Source organism: Fistularia commersonii, chromosome 30 (assembly GCF_037954325.1).
Source record: "Fistularia commersonii isolate RoL2024-O1a breed Wild chromosome 30, RoL_Fcom_v1.0, whole genome shotgun sequence".
Classification (NCBI taxonomy): domain Eukaryota; kingdom Metazoa; phylum Chordata; class Actinopteri; order Syngnathiformes; family Fistulariidae; genus Fistularia; species Fistularia commersonii.
This window is the reverse complement of record NC_141313.1, coordinates 2738182-2761922: the sequence shown is the minus strand read 5'-3', so window position 1 is coordinate 2761922 and position 23741 is coordinate 2738182. Positions and strand designations below refer to the sequence as shown.

The 23741-nt window shown below is 47.4% G+C and overlaps 1 protein-coding gene across 1 annotated transcript; it reads left to right on the top strand.

The window, feature by feature from the left end:
• Window positions 1-7396: 7396 nt before the first annotated feature.
• On the top strand, window positions 7397-20624 carry snx27a (sorting nexin 27a). The gene is made up of 13 exons (XM_086178089.1): window positions 7397-7707; window positions 10145-10370; window positions 10458-10650; window positions 10936-11000; window positions 11312-11416; window positions 11604-11682; window positions 12081-12244; window positions 13015-13104; window positions 15634-15783; window positions 15872-16000; window positions 16124-16183; window positions 16360-16408; window positions 17137-20624. Exons 1-13 carry the CDS (start codon window positions 7397-7399, stop codon window positions 17205-17207), a joined length of 1692 nt encoding a protein of 563 aa, XP_086034215.1. The 3' UTR covers window positions 17208-20624.
• The last annotated feature ends 3117 nt before the right edge of the window (window positions 20625-23741 follow it).

The window sequence follows — 23741 nt, the reverse complement described above, 5'->3', positions numbered from 1 at the left end:
CCTGCCCGGAGTGGACGCGTCCTGTTCTTGTGTGTGTTTTTCCCAGACGTGCACACGTCTGAAGGGTTTGAAAAAACAAACAACCTCTGTACCGGGTTTGCGCCGCTCCTCCCGGCCGGTCACTCACACACACGTATGGATGAATCACACCCCTTCTGATACATAAAGCCTGGTTTATCACTAACCTGAGGAATCCGCCGTCGCTTCCACGCCCTCTCTCCAGGCCTGATATGAGGACGTGGTGTAGAGTCTGGACCGCGCGGAAGGATCCCGCCGCTTGGCTCGTCCTGCGAACGGGACGTCCCGTACGCCTCCGTCGACTCCCCGGCGGTCACGAGGTTCAGCTCCATTCGCAGCTGGCGAGACCTTCATTTTTTATTTTTTTTCCTCCCCCGAAGGCGTCCGCCTGCCTGCGAAACACGACTCGGGGCAAAGAAAATCACATGAAACCCTGCGGGCGGGGGTGACCATGAAGTTGTGTGGAAAATACACAAGTTGCTGGGTTACAGCGTTGTAAGTGTGTGTGATTCACCCTCCTGGTTGCGCAACGTCTCCGCCCAGAGTGCAAAGACACTGATGCTTTTTTTCTTTCAGACTCACAAGGGGGATTATTTTTACCACATTCACTTAAGTATGCCTGTCTCTTGACTTTCGGACAATGCAAACTTTCAGTGTGTACAGGGTCAGAAGGCGTGAAGCGGCACAGCTGGAATTTGTCCTGCGGTTTCTCCTGATCCTTATCACAACCCGGTACTCTGCAACATCGCATATTTTGATAGTGTCGCACTTTCTCAATTCGCATTCTTGCCCAAGCGTGCTGTTTGTGTGCTTAGTAAAGCATTTCCACAGGATACCACGCCTTTGGGAAGGTAGGGTCAGCTGTCAATAACAGGGCCGCATATGGACACGTCTAACTATATTTTCTCTCTTTCGCACCTGTGGATAATTTCGTGTCTTAGGTGAAGCTGTTTTTTTTTTGGACTGTGGGAGGAAGATGGAGAAAATCAATGCATTTTCGGTGAATCGCTGAATTTAAAAATCACTTGTTTTTTTTTCCTCAAGTGGATGCATTTGCTTAATTTACTGTTCTTGCCGACAGTTTGTTTTTTGTTATCTGTTTTTATCGTTGTTATCGTCGTCCTTTTAATTATCTCTTCATATATCTTTATACTTGTATTCATATTTATTGTTATTGTTGCGCTGCTGTGGCAAACGAATTTCCCCTATGGGGATCAATAAAGTATTATCTTGTTATCTTATAAAAGATTAAATGAAAAACAAGGAAACGATCAGACAGGTAAGCTGAGACGTAACGATTCAACAAATATTCTAATAACAACATAATACTCGCGCTTTATCTAATTTATTTTAAGAAGTGGAATTAAACCGCTTCAGGCGGTGAAACTGCGCTGCAGTTCCAAAATTGGCCACTAGATGGCGCAAGAGTGTACAAACTAAACTGTTGTGTTTTTGTCCCCCGAGCTGCAAATAGTTTGATAGGAATCCCAGCTGGAAACGAGACAGATTGCTGTTGCCATGGATACAGGACATTGGTATTTATTTTTATAATTGGAGAGAGAACACAGCACAAGATGCGGGATCTTGCACTGAAAAGAAGAGAAACGGTGATGACCCCCCCAAATGGTGCGCAGTGTTTTACCCAAGTTGTTAAAACAGATGCGCTCTGTGGTAAAACTGGAGAAACCCTTTGGGTTTGAAGACACATGATTGAACACTCACTAAAAAAAGCAATTAAATTAAATGAAATATACAAATCAGAAGTGCCACTGTTTCCAGTTTTCTGCTGTGCATTGAGTATTATGGGATGTGACAACAGGACTCATGGTGACTCAGGGCTACTGTGCATAAAATGCTGGTTTTAGCCAAATGCAAGTGTCACAAAAAGGTCCTGGAAATGTCTCGTCACTGTTTTTTTTTTCCTATTTCCACAGGCAGGTCAAACCCAAAGAAGCCGCAGAGGATGTGTAAAACTTATTTTATCCACAACATGTTTATTATTTCTGTCTTTATGATGGCATTTAATGTGCAGTCCTGAGTAAATGAAGGGCAGAATATTTTGTCCACAAAGAAGCGTGGAAGAGAACATGGAGAGGTGGAGGTACGACCTTTGAGAAGAGAGGAACGAGGGTTTGGCGCAGCAAGACGGAATACATGTGTGTGAATAAGAGGGACCCAAGTGGAACGATGAGGTTACAGGGAGTGCAGATGAAGAATGTGGACGGTCAGCAGGTCAGAGTAACGGAGGCGGCGGAGCTGAAGAAACGTGTGCGAGCAGGTTGGAGCGGGTGGAGGAAAGATCTAGTTTGGAGACACTGAGGAGAAGACAGGAGGCAGAGCTGGAAGCAGCAGAGATGAAGATGAGGAGGTTCACTTTGGGAGTGAAGAGCAGGAAGGAGCCCAGCTCAGATGTTCTGGAGATCAAGTAGGACCAGGGTGGACATGGAGAGAGTCGGGATGGAGATGGACGCTGAGGTTGGAGCTGAGGACCTCCTCTCTGAAGACCAGAGAGGTGGTTTATGGTTGGAGGGAAAGAGGACAGGAAGTTAGCTGGTTCAAGGGAAGAGAATGCAGAGGAGAGGGTTAGATGGTGGTAGATGATTGGCTGTGGTGGCCAGAAGAGAATGAGAAGATCCGTCACCCGAGACACAGTCCGGACGTAACAACTCAGACGGCAGAGCATGAACTAAACTCAAATTCCACGGGGGATTTTAAACAAGTCTCCTTCATTATGTCCAACCCCATCGCCTGGAGATCAGGTCCAACTGTTGCTACAACAATGGGAGTTTCGACAGAAAACCAGCGCAACTCGCCGTCTCCCATCACTTCTTACAAAGTGACAAATCCCTGCGACCAGTCCAGGTTTTGGAGAAACACGAGGACGTGAAGAACATCCCTGGAAACCAACCAAACCAACAGGTCCGGGCTTGACCTCTGGATGGAGCCATATCCGCGTTTACCTAGAGGAGCATCTCAAAAGCCCGTCTTCAGCCTTTCTGTCTGTCGGCATTTAACCGTCGTTATTTTTCACGGCTGACGCGACAGAGGCGGCCCCGTTCTCCGGTCGGCCAGCAGAGAGCAAAACAAAGTGTATGGGAGATCCGCTAAACATGTTTCGCACCGAGGTCTTGCAAATACGCCGTAAATGAACGTAATAAAAGACTGAAAGGTTTAGTGGTCCTGTACGCGTGCCAGGGTCTGGCTGCTGGCCGGGCCCGTCGACTCTGACATCGCCGTCGTTTTGCAATTTGTCGATTCTTGGCTTCACTTTTGAGTCCAGTGATTGACAGCGGTGGCGTGCAGCTGGCGAGGGACCGACTCCTTCTAAATCATATTAAAATTGAAAACACATACACGGGGAACATATGTGGCTGAGACAGATCATTGCAATGCATCCTCCATGTGTTCTCAACAATTCATACAAATCGTAAAGAAACCAAAATATAGAGCAGTGAACAACATTTCAATTTTTGACCCTCATTTTCATTTTTAGCTGTTTTTAAAACTCGAACTTCAAGTGGTTTAATATATTTCAATACATTTATTGATACAACTTGCCTTTGCTACAACAGTAAAGAAAAAGAAATGATTGGAATATGCATTGATAACACTGATCAGTGATATTAATATTTATTTTGTTGTCATTATTTCTTTTATATTTTTCATGACACAAGTGGAGCCTCACTTGCCTCGCCTGGCTTTTTTCCCACATGCTTTTAAACACTGCGGCTTAAACAACGATGCAGCTAATTTATGTTTTTTTTTTCACGCTGCCAAGACATTTAGGCTCATCACATTGAAAAGAGGCCGTTCAATTCCGACACCGAAGAAGACAACTTTAATGGTTTTAATGCGCAGGAGGAAAACAAAGATAGCGATCAGCTGGAGTAGGACAAAGCGGGGATAGAAAATGGATGGATGAACTTTTTCTTGTATTATTTATGATTCATCTTTTTCATGCTGTGTTACAGGCGCTGTTCGGAAAAAAAAAACAACATTCCCATTATGTATTTGTGGATGTTCTGTGTGAATATCGCATATTACAACGTGGACACTTATAGACAACCGCTGCCTATATATGTACACATGTATTTATTTGTTTATTTTTAGCCGGTGCGGCTTATATTCAGGTGCGCCCAATAGTCCAAAACATACAGTCTTGTCCCTGAAACACTTCCGTGTTTCTAGTAAGTTTGTGATTGTATTACACAATTGTCTTCTGTTGTTTCAGGAGCCAGTAAGAATGGCGAGGCGATGCTTCTGATCCAACCTGACCTGGTCACCAGAAGGGAAGTGGGTCTCTTGTGGGTGTTCCTCTTCCTTCTCTGTTTGAAGCAATACGGGTTACAGGAACCAGAAACTCTTACGTGCCTGCAGGCGCAGCGGTGAATGAAGTGTTCCGTATGAATGGGTGAACACGACCTGCCAGAACACACAAAAAAAAGCAGAAAAAAACGTTTACGTCTGACCTTCTCTGCTGCACAGACTTGGCTGCCGCTAATGCACTTTCTATATGCTGCTTTTTTTTTTTTCTTTTCATTGAATTTTTCAGACGCTGCCAAATTTCTGATCTGATCAATAACGAGCAGTCACGTGGTCTTCGGGCATTGAAAAAAAACCTGCAGTTTCACGTTCCAGCCAAACAAGATCTTGCAGATGACTCATGTCTCTCTCTTTCCAAAGCTAGTAATCAGATTACGGAACGTGCAGAGGATCACGTGAGCAGAAGTACAGTTCTGTGTAATCAGTGTTTTGTGCTGTCACAAGGCAGCAAACCGCAGAGAGGAAGAGTGACGCAAATGATGAAACTAGCCTTCTATTTTTTGAGGGAATGAAATAAAACCAAGCCAGCTATATTTAAGTGAATTTAAGACAGAAGATGAAAACAAGCACATTTGAAAGATGTAAGCATTTGGAAAGCATTTGTATGTTATTTCCATGCATGGAATCGGCCCTCCGGAACAGAAATTTAAAATCCAATCCGATTCCTTTTGTCCTGTTAGCGCAGACCGAAAAAACATCGCTTCAACATCAAATAATTATTTCCTGATTTTCAGGTGACTTCTAACTCAGCGCTAAAAAAGATAAGATATGATGATCCTTTTTTTGTCCCATAGTTGAGAGAGAATAAAGCACAGTGGCAAAATGAAAGTAAAGGAATAATATAATTAAATGTTTAAGTTGTCAACAATAATATCATATGTAGAAATATGCAGCTCTGATGTAGAGAATAGCTAAATATTAAAAACTAAGTTGAAAAACACAACGGCCAATTCCATTCTGATGCCAACTGCTCTATCAGTTCTTCCACTTTCTATCTGTATTTTGTGTATGTGTATATGTCTGTACGGTGAACTTAAGTGTCAACTAAGGCACCTGAAATAAAGTGGATTATTATCATTAATGGAAAAAAATAATTAGAAATACAAAATGTGAGTGTTAAAATTATATTCCGCTTCAGGGAGTGTAACACGTTTTATTTATTTATTTTCCCATTTATTTTGCCAAGCTACCGCTTTGTCACACTTATCGTTACTTTTAAATCTGTACATTGGATTTATGCATTTGTCTTCAAGGTGTCCTTGAGTGTCGAGTAAGGTGCTTAAAAAAAACAAATTATTTTTATAATTGCCGTTAGAAGTGATATAAAAAATAAATAAAGAAACAAGTGTCAGTTTTATATTTAGCTTTGACAAGTGTGTCACACGTTTACTTATTTATTTTGACATTTATTTTTTCCAGCTAATAATTTTTTTTTTACTTTCACCACTTTTATTGCTTATTTGAAATCAGCATTTTGTGTTGTATCGCTGTATAGCGTCCTTGACTGTCAAGTGAGGCGCCTCAAATTAATTGTGTTATAATATTGTTATTATTATTAGTAACACTATTGGAAAAAAAAAAATCAAAAATACACACAAATAGGTGTGAGTTTAACACTCAGCTTCAGGAAGCATATCACCTCTTTATTAATTTATTTTTACATTTATTTTTCCCAGCTAATTTAATTTTTTATTTTAATCACTTGTGTATATTATTACTTCTTCTTCTTATTATTCTTCTTCTTATTATTATTATTATTATTGTTGTTGTTGTTGTTGTTGTTATTGTTGTTGTTGTTGTGGTTATAAGGGTTATTATGGTTATTATGGAAAAAAAAAACAAAAATGGAAGTGTATCACACTTTAACCACTTGTGTGCATGTATATGTCTATAAGGTGTCCTTGATTATTATTATTATTATTATTATTATTATTATTATTATTATTATTATTATTATTATTATTATTATTATTATTATTATGGCTGTTAGGGTTATCAGGAAAAATAACAAAAATACACAACATTTAGCGTGAGTTTTACATTCAGCTTCAGGAAGTGTATAACACCTTAACCACCTGTGCACATGTACATGCCTGTAAGGTGTCCTTTATTATTATTATTATTATTATTATTATTATTATTATTATTATTATTATTATTATTATTAGGGTTATTTGAAAAAAAATACACAAAAATTAGTGAGTTTCACATTCAGCTTCAGGAAGTATATAACACCTTAACCACTTGTGTGCATGTATATGCCTGTAAGGTGTCCTTAATTATTATTATTATTATGATGATTGTTGTTACTATTATTATTATTATCAATATTAGGGTTATTTGAGAAAAAAATACACAAAAATTAGCGTGAGTTTTACATTCAGCTTCAGGAAGTATATAACACCGTAACCACTTGTGTGCATGTATATGCCTGTAAGGTGTCCTTTATTATTATTATTATTATTATTATTGTTGTTACTATTATTATTATTATTATTATTAGGGTTATTTGGAAAAAAAATACACAAAAATTAGTGAGTTTTACATTCAGCTTCAGGAAGTATATAACACCTTAACCACTTGTGTGCATGTAAATGGCTGTAAGGTGCCCTTGCTTGTTACTTATTATTATTATTATTATTATTATTATTATTATTATTATTATTTAGTGGGGGGGGCGGAAATACACAAAAATGAGTATGACTTTTCCATTGAGGTTCGGGAAGCGTCTCCCCCCTTGACTTCTTTGAGTTTCTGGACTCACTGTAAGGTGAAACACCGCCAGTGCCGGAACCGGTGCCGGGCGTCGGGCGTCGGGCGTCGGGCGTCGGGCGTCGGGCGTCGGCAGGCGGTGTCCCGGTCTGCCTCGGTGACGCCTCCGGTCGGGTCACGTTGCGCGGCCGTTGTCTCGTGACGTCACGGAGGGGGCGGGGCCAGCGTCGACAACAGGGGTCGGTGTTCGGAGGCAGCGTCGCAGGGACAGCGGACGAGCGTTGTTTTGAATTTGCTAGAACGCGGAGCAGCGAGCGGAGGACGGCAGGGCCTGTGGATAAAGATGGCGGACGTGGAAGGCGACGAAACCCGCCCGGCTCTCCCGTCGGCATCCCGCAACGGCCCCGTCGTCGGCTCGTCGGCGGGCACCCCGGGCCAGAGCGCGGCCACGGCGACGTCGGGTCCGCGGGTGGTGCGGATCGTCAAGTCCGAGTCCGGATACGGCTTTAACGTCCGCGGTCAAGTTAGCGAAGGGGGGCAGCTACGGAGCATCAACGGGGAACTGTACGCTCCGCTCCAGCATGTCAGCGCCGTCCTGCCCGGAGGCGCCGCGGACCGAGCCGGGATAGCGAAGGGTGACCGGATCCTAGCGGTGTAAGTGGGAAACACTATTCCACCGGAGCCCGGTAGTTAGCAAGCGGTACACGGTCTCCCGTCCTCCCCTCCCCTCTCCTCTGTAGCTCTCGCTGAACTGTTGATCCATTTTCAAGCGTGTTAAGATTAGCCATCTTCAAGGTATGCGTCACTTGACTGTTATGACAACAAAAGTAGCCTTCCGTGGCTCTCTGGCCGCCGCTCGGTATTTCTCCCACTTTGACCCGCAAATGTCACTCACTTAACGGTTTCCTTACGTGCCAGCGCCAGGTTGGTGCCAGCGAGGTAACCGGAGAAGCTAACCGCCTTATATAAGTTGGGATCACTGGCTGTGCATGTTGATTAGCCTTAGCTTGTCGGCTAGCCGGGCAGCTAATGCCCCGTTTAGCTAACCCCCTTTGCGCACCGGCCGCCTAAAGCCTGCCTGGCCGTGAGGGGCCAACTTTCTCCGGCGGCCCAGTTAAACGCCGCCCGGTCTTGTGTATAAATATATGTATGTATGTATGTGTGTGTGTGTGTGTGTGTGTGTGTGTGTGTGTGTGTGACACTGGATGTGGACGATGACCCCGATGGAGGACGGTGGATGGCAGGATTCTGACCATTCGATTTGAGCGAGACTGTTGTGGTTATTTAAAGAAAGAAAGTGCTGTTTGGCCAATGCTGTGAGGATGGGGGGGGGGGGGGGGGGGTAATGTAAACACTGGTTATTAATACTTAAAGGTCTTACTAAGTGTTACTTAGGGTGATAATTCTACAGACTTTTGGTCACTGCAGGTTCTGCAATAATGCAGAAGCCTTCATGAGTGTGTGTCATATATTATTATTATGGTGTGTGTGTGATTCTATGTTGGCATTTTGAATCACCCGGAAAGCGCTCTTGCCGTTTGAACAGCACGATCCATAAAGTAAAGGAGAAGAGAAACAATAAAACAGGGAACATCGCCGCGGCCCATTCTTGCTGAGGCATCAAAATACTTTGCTCGTTTTTTTTCTCACTTTTCACTGTTAAATCTTTGGTTGTATGAGCTGCAAAAAGGTGTCATATGACTTACTAACTAGCTACACTTTTATTTTCAAAACACACACACACACAACAAAATCAAAGGGGTCAAGTCTTCTCACGGTGTGAAAAACATTTGACTGCAGAGTATGAAAATATCACAAGAACTTTCTTTTTTTATGCAAAATTTCTGCAGGACAATATCAGACTAATTCGATGAAGCAAAAATACTTTTTTGTTTGGCTGATAGGTAGTCATGTTCTGCAATAGTTTATAACCCTTTCTAGTTTTTCCTTGAAAAATCCTCATATTTGGATTTTTTTTGATGTCATAATTGTATTTCTTTTAATGATTGACGTGTCAGAAATATTGAATATTTGAATGGCTATCTAGAATGGTTACCTCGTGTCATGTTGTGCCTCGTGCCTTAAAGCAGAATTGAAAGTGACAATAAGTTACGGCACAATGATAGGGCTTTGGCCGTCAAGCTGACTGCATCATTTTTGTTTTTGCTTAATTGACATTCTGCCACCACCTCCCGCTGTGGCGAGTCACCAGAGGCAGCTCTGTGCCCAGCGTCTCCGTTTATCCCCTCCAACCCCGAATTTTACTGTTCAATTGAGCAGCTCGGAGGAGTTCCTCCAGGCCGGTCCGTGTTCCCCCAGCTGCTACCACCCACGACAACACCACCACACACACTTTAGTAACAGAAAACCATACGTGGCCTCGGTCAACAGACCCGTGGTCACGGTTGGTGATGTCAATGTGTCAAAATCAGACAAAAGAACTCCAGATGTCACTTGAAACTACCAGGCCGTTCACCGCCTGAAAATCTGCAAGACAGTAATTGCGTGGAAATAAGCTAAAAATCAGCAAGAAATCAATCTAAGCGCCGTAAGAAATAACCCAGAAATTAGCGAGCAGCTGGCAAGCAATAAAAAAAATCCTGAAATGCTTCACTAAATTTTTGTCATTGCTGCGTTCAGGTGCCTTTTGCAAATTTCACAGTTATTCATGTATGTAAAAAGGTACCGTGTAACAGGTAGACTATAAATACTTTCTGGGCCCTGCTCGCACTCTCTCGCTTCCTTCCTGTCCGTTGTCCATCCCGCTGCCGCTCATCGGGAGATTAGCTGACACCTGATGCCGCTGCCATATGGCGTCCGCAGAGTAAAGAGAAGAAGGTGTGTCACGGCACAAAAGGAAAGGGAAACAGTGTCGCTGACCCGCTCACCCGCCAGTCCCAACGTTGCCTTCAAGTCAGAAAAGGATGAAATAAGCGTCGGTTACCACATACGTACACACACAGTCAGGGCCGCGGCCATAAACGGGATCTCCGTCGACTGAAATTCAACCTCCGCTTCAACTCATCGCTTTGTCAGTTTAAGAGGTAGCCTTGACGGGTTATCCTCTGCCCTTTCGCTCTTTGCCACCCAGGAACGGAGTGAGCGTGGAGGGTGCGACCCACAAGCAGGTGGTGGACCTGATCCGCGCCGGCGAGAAGGAGCTGGTCCTGGCCGTGCTGTCGGTGCCGCCCCAGGAGGTGGACGGGCTGGAAGGAGGAGAGGACATCCAGCCCAACTACGACTACAGCGACAAGCAGGCCGTCCCCATTTCCATCCCTACATATAAACACGTAGAGCAGCACTCCGAGAGATTTGTGGTACGTTCCCTTTTTTTTTTTTTGAAGAAAATCAGATAATAAACCGCGTATAAAAATATTCAGACAAACGCCGGCGTCTTTCCGCAGGTATACAACGTGTACATGTCGGGCAGGCAGCTGTGCTCGAAGCGCTACCGGGAGTTCGCCATCCTGCACCAGAACTTGAAAAGGGAATTCTCCAACTTCAACTTCCCCAAGCTCCCCGGCAAATGGCCCTTTTCCCTGTCCGAGCAGCAGCTGGACGCTCGCCGCAGAGGACTGGAGGAGTATCTGGAGCGAGGTTCGTAAGGGAGGCTCCGGTATCTCCACGCGGTTCGCTGTTAAAGGGGAAAGGGTTCATTCTCAAAAGGCAGCCTTGAGCTTTTGAAGCTTATTCATGAAATAACAGACAGGAAACTGAATGAGAATTAGTTGTGATGATACTCTGCTGGGATTTCAAAATGGTCTTTTGTGTACGGGAAGACAGCGGTCCTGTAAAATCAGGTAATCTGGTGTTAAGCCGTCCACCGTCGACTCCGCTGACACTCCCCCCCCCGTTCTCCTCCCTCTCTGTGTTTATCCTCAGTTTGTTCTGTGCGGGTTATTGGGGAGAGTGACATCATGCAGGAGTTTCTCTCCGAATCAGACGAGGTATGCATCACATTTGTACTTGTCCTCCGTTCCTCATTCATCTCTACCCGGTGATGGCAAAAAAAAAGCAATTCTGCATTTGTGTTTTTTGAGAAACCGAGGAATTTTTTTTCCAGCGTCTCTGAATTTAAGGCTCAGCACTAGAGTTCGGTCAAATGTAAGATTCGGAAAGAAAATAATGATATCTTTTAAAAAACAGTCCGGTTGACCAAGGATGAAAGGGGAAAAAAGACAACGTGATAAACAAGCACCGCCATTCTTTTAATCCAAACTCGGACTTGTGGACGTCTAAGTTTCGCTTCGCTTCGCAGAACTACAACGGAGTCACAGACGTGGAGCTGCGAATAGCCCTGCCGGACAAGACCACCGTCTCCGTCAGAGTCCGAAAGAACAGCACCACGGACCAGGTGTACCAGGTGAGACCACGTGACCCACAGTGAAATGAAGGATGGAAGCGCCAGATCGGGACGTCCCGAAAATAAATATTGCTGAAGTTCAACTAAATCCGACCGACGTTTTAACACACCATCGCTCTTCCACTACAGCTCAGTAGAAATTCTCCAATATTGTCTACTGATGGCGAACTCTCTGCTCCTCCCCCAGGCGTTGGTTGTGAAGGTGGGGATGGACAGTATTATGGTCAGCTACTTCGCCCTCTTTGAGGTCATCAACCACTCGTTCGGTGAGAGCCCCACCGGATGTTCCTCTCGACTCTTTCACAGGGGAATCGAGAGCCCGGCCGGTATTCGTCGTCCCGTTTTCCCCCGTGAAGCATACAGATCAGATATCTTTATCTGTAAATGTCTGATCCTATCTGCCGGGCCTCCAGCCGGTAATCGGTATTTTTGTTTCGTGTAATGAATGCTTTTGCCGGTCTGAATACACTTTGCTGACAGACCTCGCGTTCTCAACGCACATTTACCGTCTAAATACAGACCTGCGTCCCCCGAGGGGGGGTGACTTTAGAGCATTTAGCCCGAGGCGCTGTCTCGCCGCAGATGTGAGCATCCCGGTGTTTGGCTCGCGTTCGGCTCCTTCATCCCCTTACGTGTCTCTCCTCCCTTTTCGGATCGTCCCCAGTGCGAAAGCTCGCGCCCAACGAGTTCCCGCACAAACTCTACGTGCAGAATTATACGTCGGCGGTGCCGGGGACGTGTCTGGCCCTCCGCAAGTGGCTGTTCAGCTTCCAGGAGGAAGAGCTGCTCAGAGACAACCCACTGGCACTGCACTACTGCTTCCACCAGGTAATAACAAAGGAATCCCAGCCGTCTCGGGTTTTAAGGCCACGCGAGGTGGAGTCCGACCGGAGAATTTCCTGCGCGTCCTTCCCCGAACAGCTTGTTTACTTCAAGTCTGCTCGGAGGGGACGGAAGTCCGAGGCGCTCGTCGTCACGGATGACGTCCGCCGTAATAAGCGTCCCGCGAACCGCTTTTCTCTTTGCCGTTTTAATTGGTTCTCTGTCAAGTCCTTTTGTCCTTACCTTTGCCATCTCCCGAACACAAACCGACACACCGTGACACTAATTCATTAATTAGCACCACTGAAGCATCAGGTTCTAAAGAGGCAGCTGCCACATTAGCCGCATAGTTTCCTCCGCCGGCCTGCTGTCACGGGCGGCCGTCGGCTTCATTTATTGTGTCATCGCTGCCAAAATAGAGGAGCCGAAATGGCCTTAAAACCAACTTTTCCGAGCGCAGAGTATGAACCAGAAAATAATCCTCTAATGCAAATGCACTAAAAATAGCCGTAACAACAGCAGCGGTTTCTCTGTTGACCCAGAAAGGTCACACCACCTGAGGTATTTCAGGCATTTCTGTGTTAATTCCCCTCCTGCAGGTCCACTGTAACATAGAGTCGAATGTTTAAAGTGCGCACAATGTGGAGTTATTTGCCAGTTATGTCGCGGTTGCATATAGATATCTCTCCAAACTGCTCACATTGATCCTTTTGTTTTTGTCGTTTTGGAAATGAATGGTAAGTGGCGTGCTATCTCTGCCTCCCCTGTCTGTCCAGGCGCTGGATGATGTGAAGAAGGGATTCATAAAAACGGAGGACAAGTCCTACCAGCTGCAGAAGCTGGCAGAGCAGCGCAAGATGGCCACGGTCAGTCCCACAGACCAGCCTTTGTTCGCGGGGAGCGCCTGTCACCAAAACATTGCCGAATCCGACGCGACTCGCCGCTCCCGAACCCCGTCTTCGTTTACAATGAGCTCTTCGTCCTCCATTCAATTCTCCCACGCTAATTTCGGTGCGCGTTTTCGGTTTGCGTGGAAACGCCCAGTCGATAAATGTCACAGACATTTTCTTTGTGCTTGGAGCAGACGGTCGTTTTCTTCTTCTTTTTTTTTTTTCATCCTCTCAAAAGAGTGACGTTAGCGCTTTAAGGGAAGAGGACTTTTGACTGGGGTCAGACGTCGCAGGCTTTTAACTAATCTTATCGAATGAAAAGCAAAGGAGGAAGGCAGGCGGAGATTTTAATAGACGCCGTCTGTAGCCTTTGAAATGTGGACAAATACTGCCGCTCAAATCGATGACTGATGACCGAAGCCGCTCCTCTCTGACTAATACGTTTACGTCCGATCGGGATTCGGACAGCGAACTCGATGGAGGGGCTCGGAATCAATCACTTTGATGGAAATTTCAAAAACCAAAACTGCGGCGCCGTCAGACGAAAGGACAAACTGAAACCGGTCTGGCTCCGCGAACGGGAGGCAGCTAAGCCGCTTCCCGTCCGGTCCGATCCGCCGCTAACGCAGATGTACATCTGCTCGCCATTCGCTCCGGCGTCAAGCGTGTTTTTCTGGCTTCCTCGCTTCGCTCGCTTCCTGCACCAACATCAGGCGACCTTGCCGGAGCCCAGGGCGTCTCCAACCTGGTCGGGGGAGATTGCTATTTACTTAACTGAATGAGAAGAGAATGGACGTGCAGGCTTCTTTACGAAGTATTCCGGACGACATTTGCCAAGGATTCGAGTGATTTACAGTTTTTTTCGCGCCCAGGTTAGATTTGTTTGGCCGCCTCATGAACGCCGCAGCGTTCCCGTCCACCCGGCGTCCGACGCGGCTCGCGTCCGAAACTCGTACCGAGCTCCTTAATCCGTTCTCGACTTCAGTTTGTGTCGACTAAAGGAAGGAGACCACAAGGGGTGCTTTCTCCACCAAGATAATCTGACCACACTTCTTCTTTTTTAATTTATTTTTTTATCATAAGTTTTTAACAATTTCACTCTCCAGCACGGGTCTTTCTTTTTTCTCTTTAGGAATGTGAGTAGCATTTTTTTTTTTTTTTTTTTTTTTTTCTCCCCGGGCCAATTGAACTCTACCCGCTCTACTTCCCTCTCTTCGCTCTGCGTAGATACGCCTGCAGACAGTCAGCCAAAGCAAAGGTCCCTCCTGGTGCACCACGTCCTCTGGACTTTGACCTGTCCTTAGTTCTTAGACCCGAGCTTTCTCTGCAGAGTTCACCCCTGAAACGCTGCGCTGCTGCCAGCAGGGGGTGATTCAAGAGGCAAAGTTGCGCTTCCTCCTTTACCTTGATATTTCTCTGACAAACATTTTAGGAGATCAGTTGAGATCGATGAATTCCTCTGGCGGTTTTTTAACATCGTTCGTCCCGAGGGGCGGGAAATTAGGGAACAAAGTGTTCTGGTTTTTGTCTAGAAAAACGTCTCCGAGGCTGAAAGGTCGATTGTTTCCCTGACTCTCCCGGAGAGAGGAGGGGTCGGGCGCCCCCGGGGGACGTTAGCAAAAGCCGCGCAAACCCCAGCCGTCAGCGGGAGAAGCCTCGCTAATCAGCTCAGTAGAAAAACAAACAGCTGTAAGTCGAGCGATCTCACCGCAGCGGGGGATTACCCCGGGATTCCACTCCGGTCTGACCGCAGGGCCCGATGTTCTGGACGCTCGATCCCGCCGGGAAGTGAAATGAGTTACGCCGCCCGTCTCAAACGTCTGCAGCCGGACGTCGCAAGTGTTTAATCAGACACGTTTTATGTTCATGCTGCTGTCAAACAAGCCGATGGCAAACCTGCGAGAGCGCGACGCTCCCCGGACCCTCCGCTCCCGCTCGTATTCAAACCATCTGAGCAATGCGGCGCTGACGCGGCAGGCCAGTCCTGTTTCTGCCGCCCGTCCAGACCTTTGCGGTCCGCGGAGATCGGAATGCGCCGTCCGGGAGCCGCGCCGCGCCTCAAGCTAAGAGCAGCCTCCTCGGTAAATTAGAATTGCAATTTGGCCGCGTGGCGGATGCGGAGCAGTTTGTCCCGGGGAAGCTTTGCGCGCCGGTTGAACCATTTGTTCCGAGTGCAAAGCTGATCCGATCCGTCGCGGGAGGCAAGCGGACTTCATTGAGAGAAATATAGAGGCCCCTCTTAACAGAAGCTTTAAAATGGGGTGGAATCATTTAATGTTTCCAGATGACTTCTCTTTAAGGAGAAGTAGTGCCTATTTGTTATCCCTCGATATACCGCATTTATAATTAATGCCCTCTGTTGGCGTCTTCGCCAGGATATTACAAACTAGTTGTCATTTCTCTTCCGAACCCCATTGTCTTCTAACCGTCGCGATGCTAACCGTTGTGAGGAGATTTATGTCCGTATCTCGAAGTGCCGTGACGTGGATCTGTTCCCCCGGTCAGTACCTGAGCCTGCTGCGGTCCTGCGAGGGCTACAACGAGGTGGTCTTCCCCCACTGCTCCTGCGACTCCAGAAGGAAGGGACACGTCATCACCGCCATCAGCATCCACCACTTCAAGCTGCACGCCTGCACCGAGGACGGCACCCTGGAGGTGGGGTCGGACGCGATCCGGCCGCCGTGAAACGCCGTCTGCGGAGAGCAAAAATTAAAACGGTTTTATCCCGCCCCGCGTCGCTCAGAACCAGGTGATCGCGTTTGAATGGGGGGAGATGCAACGCTGGGACACCGACGAGGAGGGGATGGCCTTCTGCTTCGAATACGCCCGAGGGGAGAAGAAGCCTCGCTGGGTCAAGATCTTCACTCCGTATGTAAGTGCAGCCACGTCGCACAACATACACGTGTTAAAAAATCACAACAGAAGCGCGAGCGTGTTAGAAACGGAGTCACGCTTGTTTTGTGCCTTTTTTTTTTTTTTTTTTTTCCCCCTGCAGTTTAACTACATGCACGAATGCTTTGAGCGGGTCTTTTGTGAGCTGAAGTGGAGGAAGCAGGTACAGACCACTCCTTTCCTCTCTCATTCCGGGAAGTCACACAAAGTTCAAAACTCCCAAGTTTGGCTTATTAATAGGCCCGGGATAGAAATGCAATGACCTCCCTGTTTCAGGAGCTGGTTTATCACTCCTGTTGATTTTTCTTTTTTCTGTTTTCCCGTCCAAAATGCCATCAGGTTGAAGAAGAGGCGTCCGACAAGGACAACAAAAACTGCAGCAACAACGGTAAGTCGACCCTGAATTCAAATTCACATTCCGCCCGACACACAAAAAACACCAACAGTTAAGAGACTCGAAAATAGCGCTAGCACATTTTCTAGTTTCTGTGAATGACGCAAAATATTCTAGGATTTTGAGCCCGGCAGTTTTCTTTTCTGTTTCGTGGAAAATATATTTTTCCCGTCAGCAAGTAAATGGTATCCGGACATTAAATCACCGTGGCCCTGCGTTAAAATGTCCGCCCGGCTTGTTTTATTATCTCTTCTGTTCGGTCCCGATTGCATTACACAGTCAAGTGGAGAAACTGTAAAATAACACAACTATTTTCGAGCGTGCGCCGCCGCCTCAGCAAAGCGCCGACGAGCACAAAGTCTCCCGGTGCCGTCAGGTGTCGGCGCAGAGACGCGTCACATGCCGAGACACGTGGTTCGTTATCAGATCTGTTCGCATCTTAAAGGGAAGTGCGGGTTATTTCGCTCATGTGAGACAGAATGAGACCGGTAACTCATGTGGGCGAGGAGCCGGAGGACACGGGGGAGCAACCTTTGGATTCGGCGAGACAGAAGAGCGGCCGCGAGAGAGTCGGAGAGACGCGAGGCTTTATGTCTTCGGCGCCAATTCGACGATTTCCGAGCGGCGGCGCCAAGCTCCGCTCGCGTTTTCATAAGTCGCGTGTACAAAAAGAAAAAGGCGTTCGTCACCCGTCCCCTGAAACGTCTCTGTTTGTCTTGCAGAGTATCTGCCGCCCCTGGAGACGCAGCAGAAGGGATGGCGTCACCTAGGGGGCGAGATCGCGACTTCCTAAACCCCCCCCACGCCGTCGGTCATCACTCGAACTGGTCCACTCGCATCATCACGCCCACCCCAGAGAGCGCCCATCCACACGACCGGATCTGACAGACGGACGGAGGCCATCCCCGCCCCCCCGACCCGCCTCAAAACAAACAAACTGGAATTTAACAACAGCTCTGGAAATTTGGACCCGTCACTTCTAACCGAAACCCAGGGATGCACAGCGAAGGAAGAGAAACACCAGTGAAACTTTCATGTCATCCAACTCCCATCGCGTGTTTGTTTCTTTTTTTTTTTTTTTTTTTGGTTTTGTTTTGTTCCGGGTGTCCCCCCCCCCCTCGCCCGCCCCTCGCAGGACGCCAGCGAACCCGATGTGATAAACACTCGCGGCGTCGGGCGCTCAACGGGGAGACGCCCATCAAAATCGCCGCCTGACAAAGGAAGCCGACATCCCGGACGGGATTCGAGACAATCCGTTCTCCGACGCGATCCGCTCGGCCCCCGACCCCCCCACCCCCACCCCCCACCCCCTCCCCGGCCGGGATGGAAAACGAAAGGGAGCTGAAAAAAAAAAAAAAAGTGGGGTTTTCACTACCTCCGCCAGGCAGTGAGTGATACGGAGCGAAACAGGAAAAAAAAAAAAAAAGCAAAAGTGTTGCTTTTCAGTGATGCTGGACATTAAGACGCAAAAATGTTTTCTATCTGTTGGTCAGAAGTATTCTGTTTTTGTCAGAGCAGAGGCGACGCAAATGTAACTAACTGAAGACGTGTTCCTTATTATGTGTATGGTTAACAATGCTAAAATATAGATTAATATAAGAGCTACGATAGTTGTTTTCTTGATCTGATCCTCGTCGGTCCTCATTTCTAACCTCGTCCTCACGCCCGGGCCGTCAGGGTTGAGGAGCCGGACGGGGGGGTTCAGGTGTTTTGACAGCGAGTGGGTGCTTGCCGAAGCGTCGCCGGCAAACCCTAGAATCATCAGAAATGTCACCTACATGGCAGATCAGCAGCCAGTAAGAGGACGAGATGTCTTTTGTTCATTTGGTCTTTTTTTTTTTTTCCTTAGTTTATTGGGGTGCAGTTCTCTAAACGACCGGTAGGTGGCAGCAAAGCGCCGGAGCGGTGTTGTTACCAGCGCTGCGCGTTTTGTCCTCTAGCCGCGTGGACAGATTGAACGAGTGTGTGTGTGTGTGTGTGTGTGTGTGATGGTCATCTGTAGACAGGGCTGTGCAGGCAGCTGTCGGGTTCCCCTCTGCATCCAAATGTAACAGTATTAATTTTGTACAACACAAGCTGAAAGCTGAAGTGTGATTTGCATTATTTTACCCCTTTGTTTTTTTTTTAATCAGCTTTACACTTTTCCAGTGCACAGAGTACAGATGCCCTTCTCTCCTGCAGGGTTGAGTCAAGCAGGTTTACATCCTGACAGGAAATTGAGACAGCGTGTGTGCATGTGTGTGTGCGTGTTTGTGCAAAGAAAATAATGTATAGACTTGATTTTTCTCTCTCGAATGCAATACATTTGTGTTGATCCCATTAAGGGCTAGTCGTTAATCTGCTGATTAATTTCTGTGTGATTCTTGATGACGGCGTGTGACCTAGATTCGGTTCCCCCCCTTTCCCGGGCGGAGGCTGGGATGCTTCGCTCCGGGTTCAGGGCGGCGTTTAGAGCCGTGAACCGGCTCCCTGTCAGGCGCCCCGGAAACCGGAGCGGAAAAACCTTGGCATTTGTCATTGAAATTGCTGATAAGCCTTTTAGACCGTGATTGGACGCGTTCCTGATGAGTTGCCTGCAGTGTGTGTGTGTGTGTGTGTGTGTGTGTGTATGCGTGTGTGTGTGTGTGTGTGTGAACAACACACAATGATAAAATGATGGAGCATGGAAAAATCCTTGCCATGTGCAGCTGGATTTTCACCCTGACAGCCAAATTAATAGCCAATTTCGTGGCAGATGCAATTGGTTCAGAGCTGGCGTGTTCCCTTCCACACACACACATACACACATACACACACACACACACCTCCTCATCCTCACAGGTAGACGTTGTTGCCGTGGCAGCGCCACGTCGGCTGAAAAAGCAGCCCGACTCGCTCCTCCCCGACGATGCATTTCGGCGCGCTGGTTTTTATTTATTAGACTTGTTGTCGTTGCTGTTGGATGTTGCTCGTTTGTCCCTTGGGTTTTGTGCCGCTATCTTTTGAAAAACAAAATAGATATATATCTGTCTCGTCTTGTGTGCGCTTGTCACCTTGTTGCTCAGTTGCAGCCAGGTGCACACACACACACACACACACACACACACACACACACACACACACACACACACACACACACACACACTCGCAGTTAGACCTCATAGAGGCGGTGTGAGTCCGGTGAAAGCGGGATGTTGACAGGAATGTAAAGCGCATGTTTGACGTGGGCGATCCGTGTTTTTTTTTTATTATTATAATTATTGTTTTTGTCTGGCTTTGTCGCCGGTCCACTTCCGGGGTTCCCCCCTGATCCCCGCAGCATCCTCAGGCCCTCCCTGCCAGATGTGAGTCCGCAGCATCCGAAAAGAGGCTCTGACTCCGGGGTTTGAACCAGCATTTATGAAGCCGCTGAGTCTCTCCCTTTTTTTTTTTTTTTTTTTTTTTATGGGGGGGGGGTTTAGCCTTGCGTAGCTTCATTTGTGTTCTGACACGTCGGATTTTATTTTGTTTTTATTTTGTATTCATTTGTTCACTTCCTGTTGCAGCCAGGTAGATGTTAAGACACAACCTTGTACATAGCTGTTTTAAAACAGGATTAATATTGCACTCTGTTTCTCCACCTCCATACCTTATTTATAATTTAAGTCGAACTGGTAAGAGCACTGGGGGTCCTCTCATTTGTAAGGGGGGGGGGGGGGGACTTGCTAACCACGTGACAGCATCTGTTTTTATTTTATATTATTTTACAGCAAAGCTGTTGTCGCATTTACGAGGTCATCAGTTAACACAACGCCGAATTATAGGCTACAGAAAAGTTTTCTATCTTAAGGAGAAAAAAAAATGAAAGAAAAAAAAAGCAAATGAAGGTTTACTAACCAATATAAGAGACGATAAAAGGATTAAAGTTTGAAAATGTTGTGTAGGGTAATAAATTGTAACAAAATTTTAAATAAAGTTATATATTGGGGAAATTGCTGTGGTGGTGGTGGTGATGGTGCGTTCACTGACTCCCTCGGGGGCAGTAAGAGAAAAGCCTTCATCTTGATGGCGGCGGTAATCAGAGCGAACATCCGGGAGGCCCCTCAGCCAGCTGCCGGGCCAGCAGGGCCTCCATGGGGGGGCCACTGACGTCAAGAACATCCCATAAAAAACATAAAGAGATAAAAGCTGCAGCGTTTGCTCGTCGGGGGCCAATTACTTTCTTGGAGGAAAATAAAACCAGCTCACCTAGTAACGTTTTCATGTCCTTAATTTAGAGCCAGGGAGGGTAAATTCATTTCAGGGCGATTTTTTTTTTTTTTTTTTTTCTTTTTTTTAACATGAGGCCAATGGAGCGTGCGTGCGTGTGCATGTGTGTGTGCATGTGTGTGTGTGTGTGTGGGAGGCATCCATCTACATGCAACTGGAATTGAATTGCTGGCTGTTGCATCAAGTTTTGGAATTCATCGTGGAGGGTCTGTGTGTGCGTGTGTGTGTGTGTGTTTGTGTGTGTGTGTGTGTGTGCGCGCGTGTGTGTGTGTGTGTCAACATGTCAGCAGGCTCTCGAGAAAGCGAGCCGGTTGTGACGAGGAGAGGTGACAGGGTGAAAACGGGTCATTGGTCCAGTGTGTGAGATGAACAGAAAACAAGACTTTGGGGATTTTGAGTTTGGATGATTTATGGTTTGTGATGAAATTATGGGATGGTTCTGGAAAATTCAACCTTTCGGGTTGGAGGAGCTTAGGAAAGTTGATTAAAAACTGAAGAGAAAATAATCACCTGACACCAGAAGGAAAGTACTTTTAAAGAAATATATATTATTTTCTCAAAATAATTCTAAATATTAGCAGCTTGTTTGCAAGAAAGGAACAAATAGAAATCTGTTTTTTTTTCCAATTGAGATTTTTCTTATTATGTTTATAAATTTTTCTTCTTGAGGGGGAGGGGGAGAAAAATAAAATTTTCATGGAAGACTACCGCGCATTTTTGGACCTTGAAAACATCTGTGGCTAGCAGAACTCGAGTCAAAAACTTCAGTGGGCCCGAGACGCGGCCTCTGGCATGAAAAGCAGATCTTTCTGACAAAAAACAAGTGCGCCTTTTCCCCTTAACCAGCCGCCCCTTCACGGTTCACACCCCTGCACTTAAAACAGCCCTCAGATCTGAGAAAGGAACGGCGATATGGCGGTTCCCAAGGCGGCGAACGCCGACTAGTAAAACCCCCCGCAGCAGAAGAACGCTGACATTTTGATGGCGGCGAGCGCACACATCATTATGTTGTGTAAGTTACTGCCGGGGTCTTTGGAGAGGCTGCGGGGGAAAATGAGCCCGGCGCTGCTCGGAAAGGAAAAAAAAGAAATCAAACAAACAACAAACGGAGAGAAAAAAAAAAAACAAAAAAAAACACGCAGCCCCTTAATGCACCTCGTGGACGCCGGCCCATAAAATGCGGCGTTTACTGGCACGGCCCGGGCGCGAGCGCTCGTTCGCCGGTCTGCTGACTGCCAGCCGCAGGAAGCCGGGCTCCCAAATCAGGCCGGAGATTAATGACTGAGAGCGTGGAGGTTCGGAGGCAGCGAACGCCTTCCTCTGACCTCCACCGGGAGGAGGAGATCGATCACCTACCTCCTCATCCTCCTCCAGGCGCGCTGTTTGTGCTGTTTTACAAAGCGGCTCGTAAACACCTGCGAGGCTCCGTGGCACAGGAAGTCCGGGGAATGTCATGGAGGTTTTATGCGGGAGCGGTAAAATCACGCGTCCGCCTGCAAGAAATGACGTGTGCAGATGTTAGTCACGAAGCTAACAGGGGGAACTGTCACTTACGTACAAGTTTTCCAAGACCCAAGCCATCAATGTTTTTTTTTTGTGGCCACCGTGAAGTGGAACGCGCCGCTAGCTAGCTAGCTAGCTAGCTAGCCCAGAGAAATTGTGGGAAATATGAGCGAGGTGGTCGTGTTGTGGATTCATACGCATGGAGATGGAGAAGTTCTTGTCGGCGAGATACGGTGACGGAGAGCATCGTCCGTGAGAAGGCTGGAGACATTTACGGGGAACGAGGTTTGATGGTTTTAAAAAAAGAGGAGCGGCTTTCACTCTGTTGCTAAATGAAGTTTAGCATTAAAGTTGCAAAGTAACATAGTGTAGCGTTAAGTGTGCAGCCAGGAAGCGAAAGGAAAAACTCCCCCATCCTCCTCCTCCGCCCGTCAGGCGTGAAGAAGACGAGTCTGCTCCTCGGTCCGCTCTGACATTTATCTCGAGGCTGCGGACGCTCGGTCACGGCCGAACAAGACATTTCAAGACCTTGGCCGGGAAACGGTGGCTGACATTTACGCCGCCGTCTCGTCATTTAACGGGAAAAGAACGCGCGGGTTCGGGTTCAGTTCGAAGCCGTCTGGAGTCCAGACCCGTGGGGTTAAAAACACATACGATAAAGAAGAAAACCTGGCATATTATCGTTCCCGTTATGTTCTCCGTCCCTACAAGCCACAAACCTTTGATTGCTTATTGATCAACCATCGACATCGGGGTCGCGCGGAGCATATTTGCAGTGTCCCAAACCTCCCATCCCGATTTCCCCCGAACACTGGTTGGACTTATCAGCGGTTGTTGGGGCGGGGGGGCGACAAGATGTGGCCACTTAACCCGCAGACCGGCGCCACTCGCCCTGCGGGGGGTTCGGCGGTCGGCGGGATTAATCAAGCCTAAGGACACGTCTGCGGAGCCGGCCTGCAGGGAGGAGCGGGGCGGGAGGGGATGCCATCAATCATCATCTGGAGCATCTTTCTCCATCTGCCCCTGCATCTCGTCAGCTGTATCGACCGCCGCTCCGGGCCCTTGGTAATTAAAAGGCATTGATCGGCCGCGGCGCGCGGGGCCGGGACGGACGTCGGGGTCCTCAACGGAGCGTCCCGGGCGCTTCTGCACGCGTGCGATGCAGATTTCTCGCTGTTAGCGTGTTAGCATGCAGCGACCACGGCGTTCGTCCTCGCTTGCGGATTTAGCTCCGCCTCGCTTAAATGCACCGGTTCAAACCCGGAGGATGGCACATCTTGTGCACATCTCAGTCGGAATCAGACAGAGCTTTCAGCCTTTGCCGGATTATGAAGGACACACACACACACACACACACACACTCACAAACTGGTGGATTCTGTGCACGCAGTCCTGGAGGCTCTTCCTCTTCTTTTATTCCATATGAGTGAACACAGTAAATCTGGGTGATGCCAGATTGCTTATGCTGCAGATTTGTTGTGCTCGGAGAATGGGGGAAGGTGTGTGTGTGTGTGTGTGTGTGGGCTCATCAAACAGGGACCTTTTGCCAGGGTTGACTAAGGACCAGCAGGCTACTATAAATACACTGCTGACACAC

What these genes read in the sequence shown, in the direction of transcription:
- snx27a (XM_086178089.1), top strand. Translation starts at nt 7,397, where the DNA reads ATGGCGGACGTGGAAGGCGACGAAACCCGCCCGGCTCTCCCGTCGGCA. An exon ending in CCACGGACCAGGTGTACCAG is followed by an intron (nt 11,417 to 11,603) that starts GTGAGACCACGT and finishes CTCCTCCCCCAG; the next exon opens with GCGTTGGTTGTGAAGGTGGG. An exon ending in AGCAGCGCAAGATGGCCACG is followed by an intron (nt 13,105 to 15,633) that starts GTCAGTCCCACA and finishes TCCCCCGGTCAG; the next exon opens with TACCTGAGCCTGCTGCGGTC.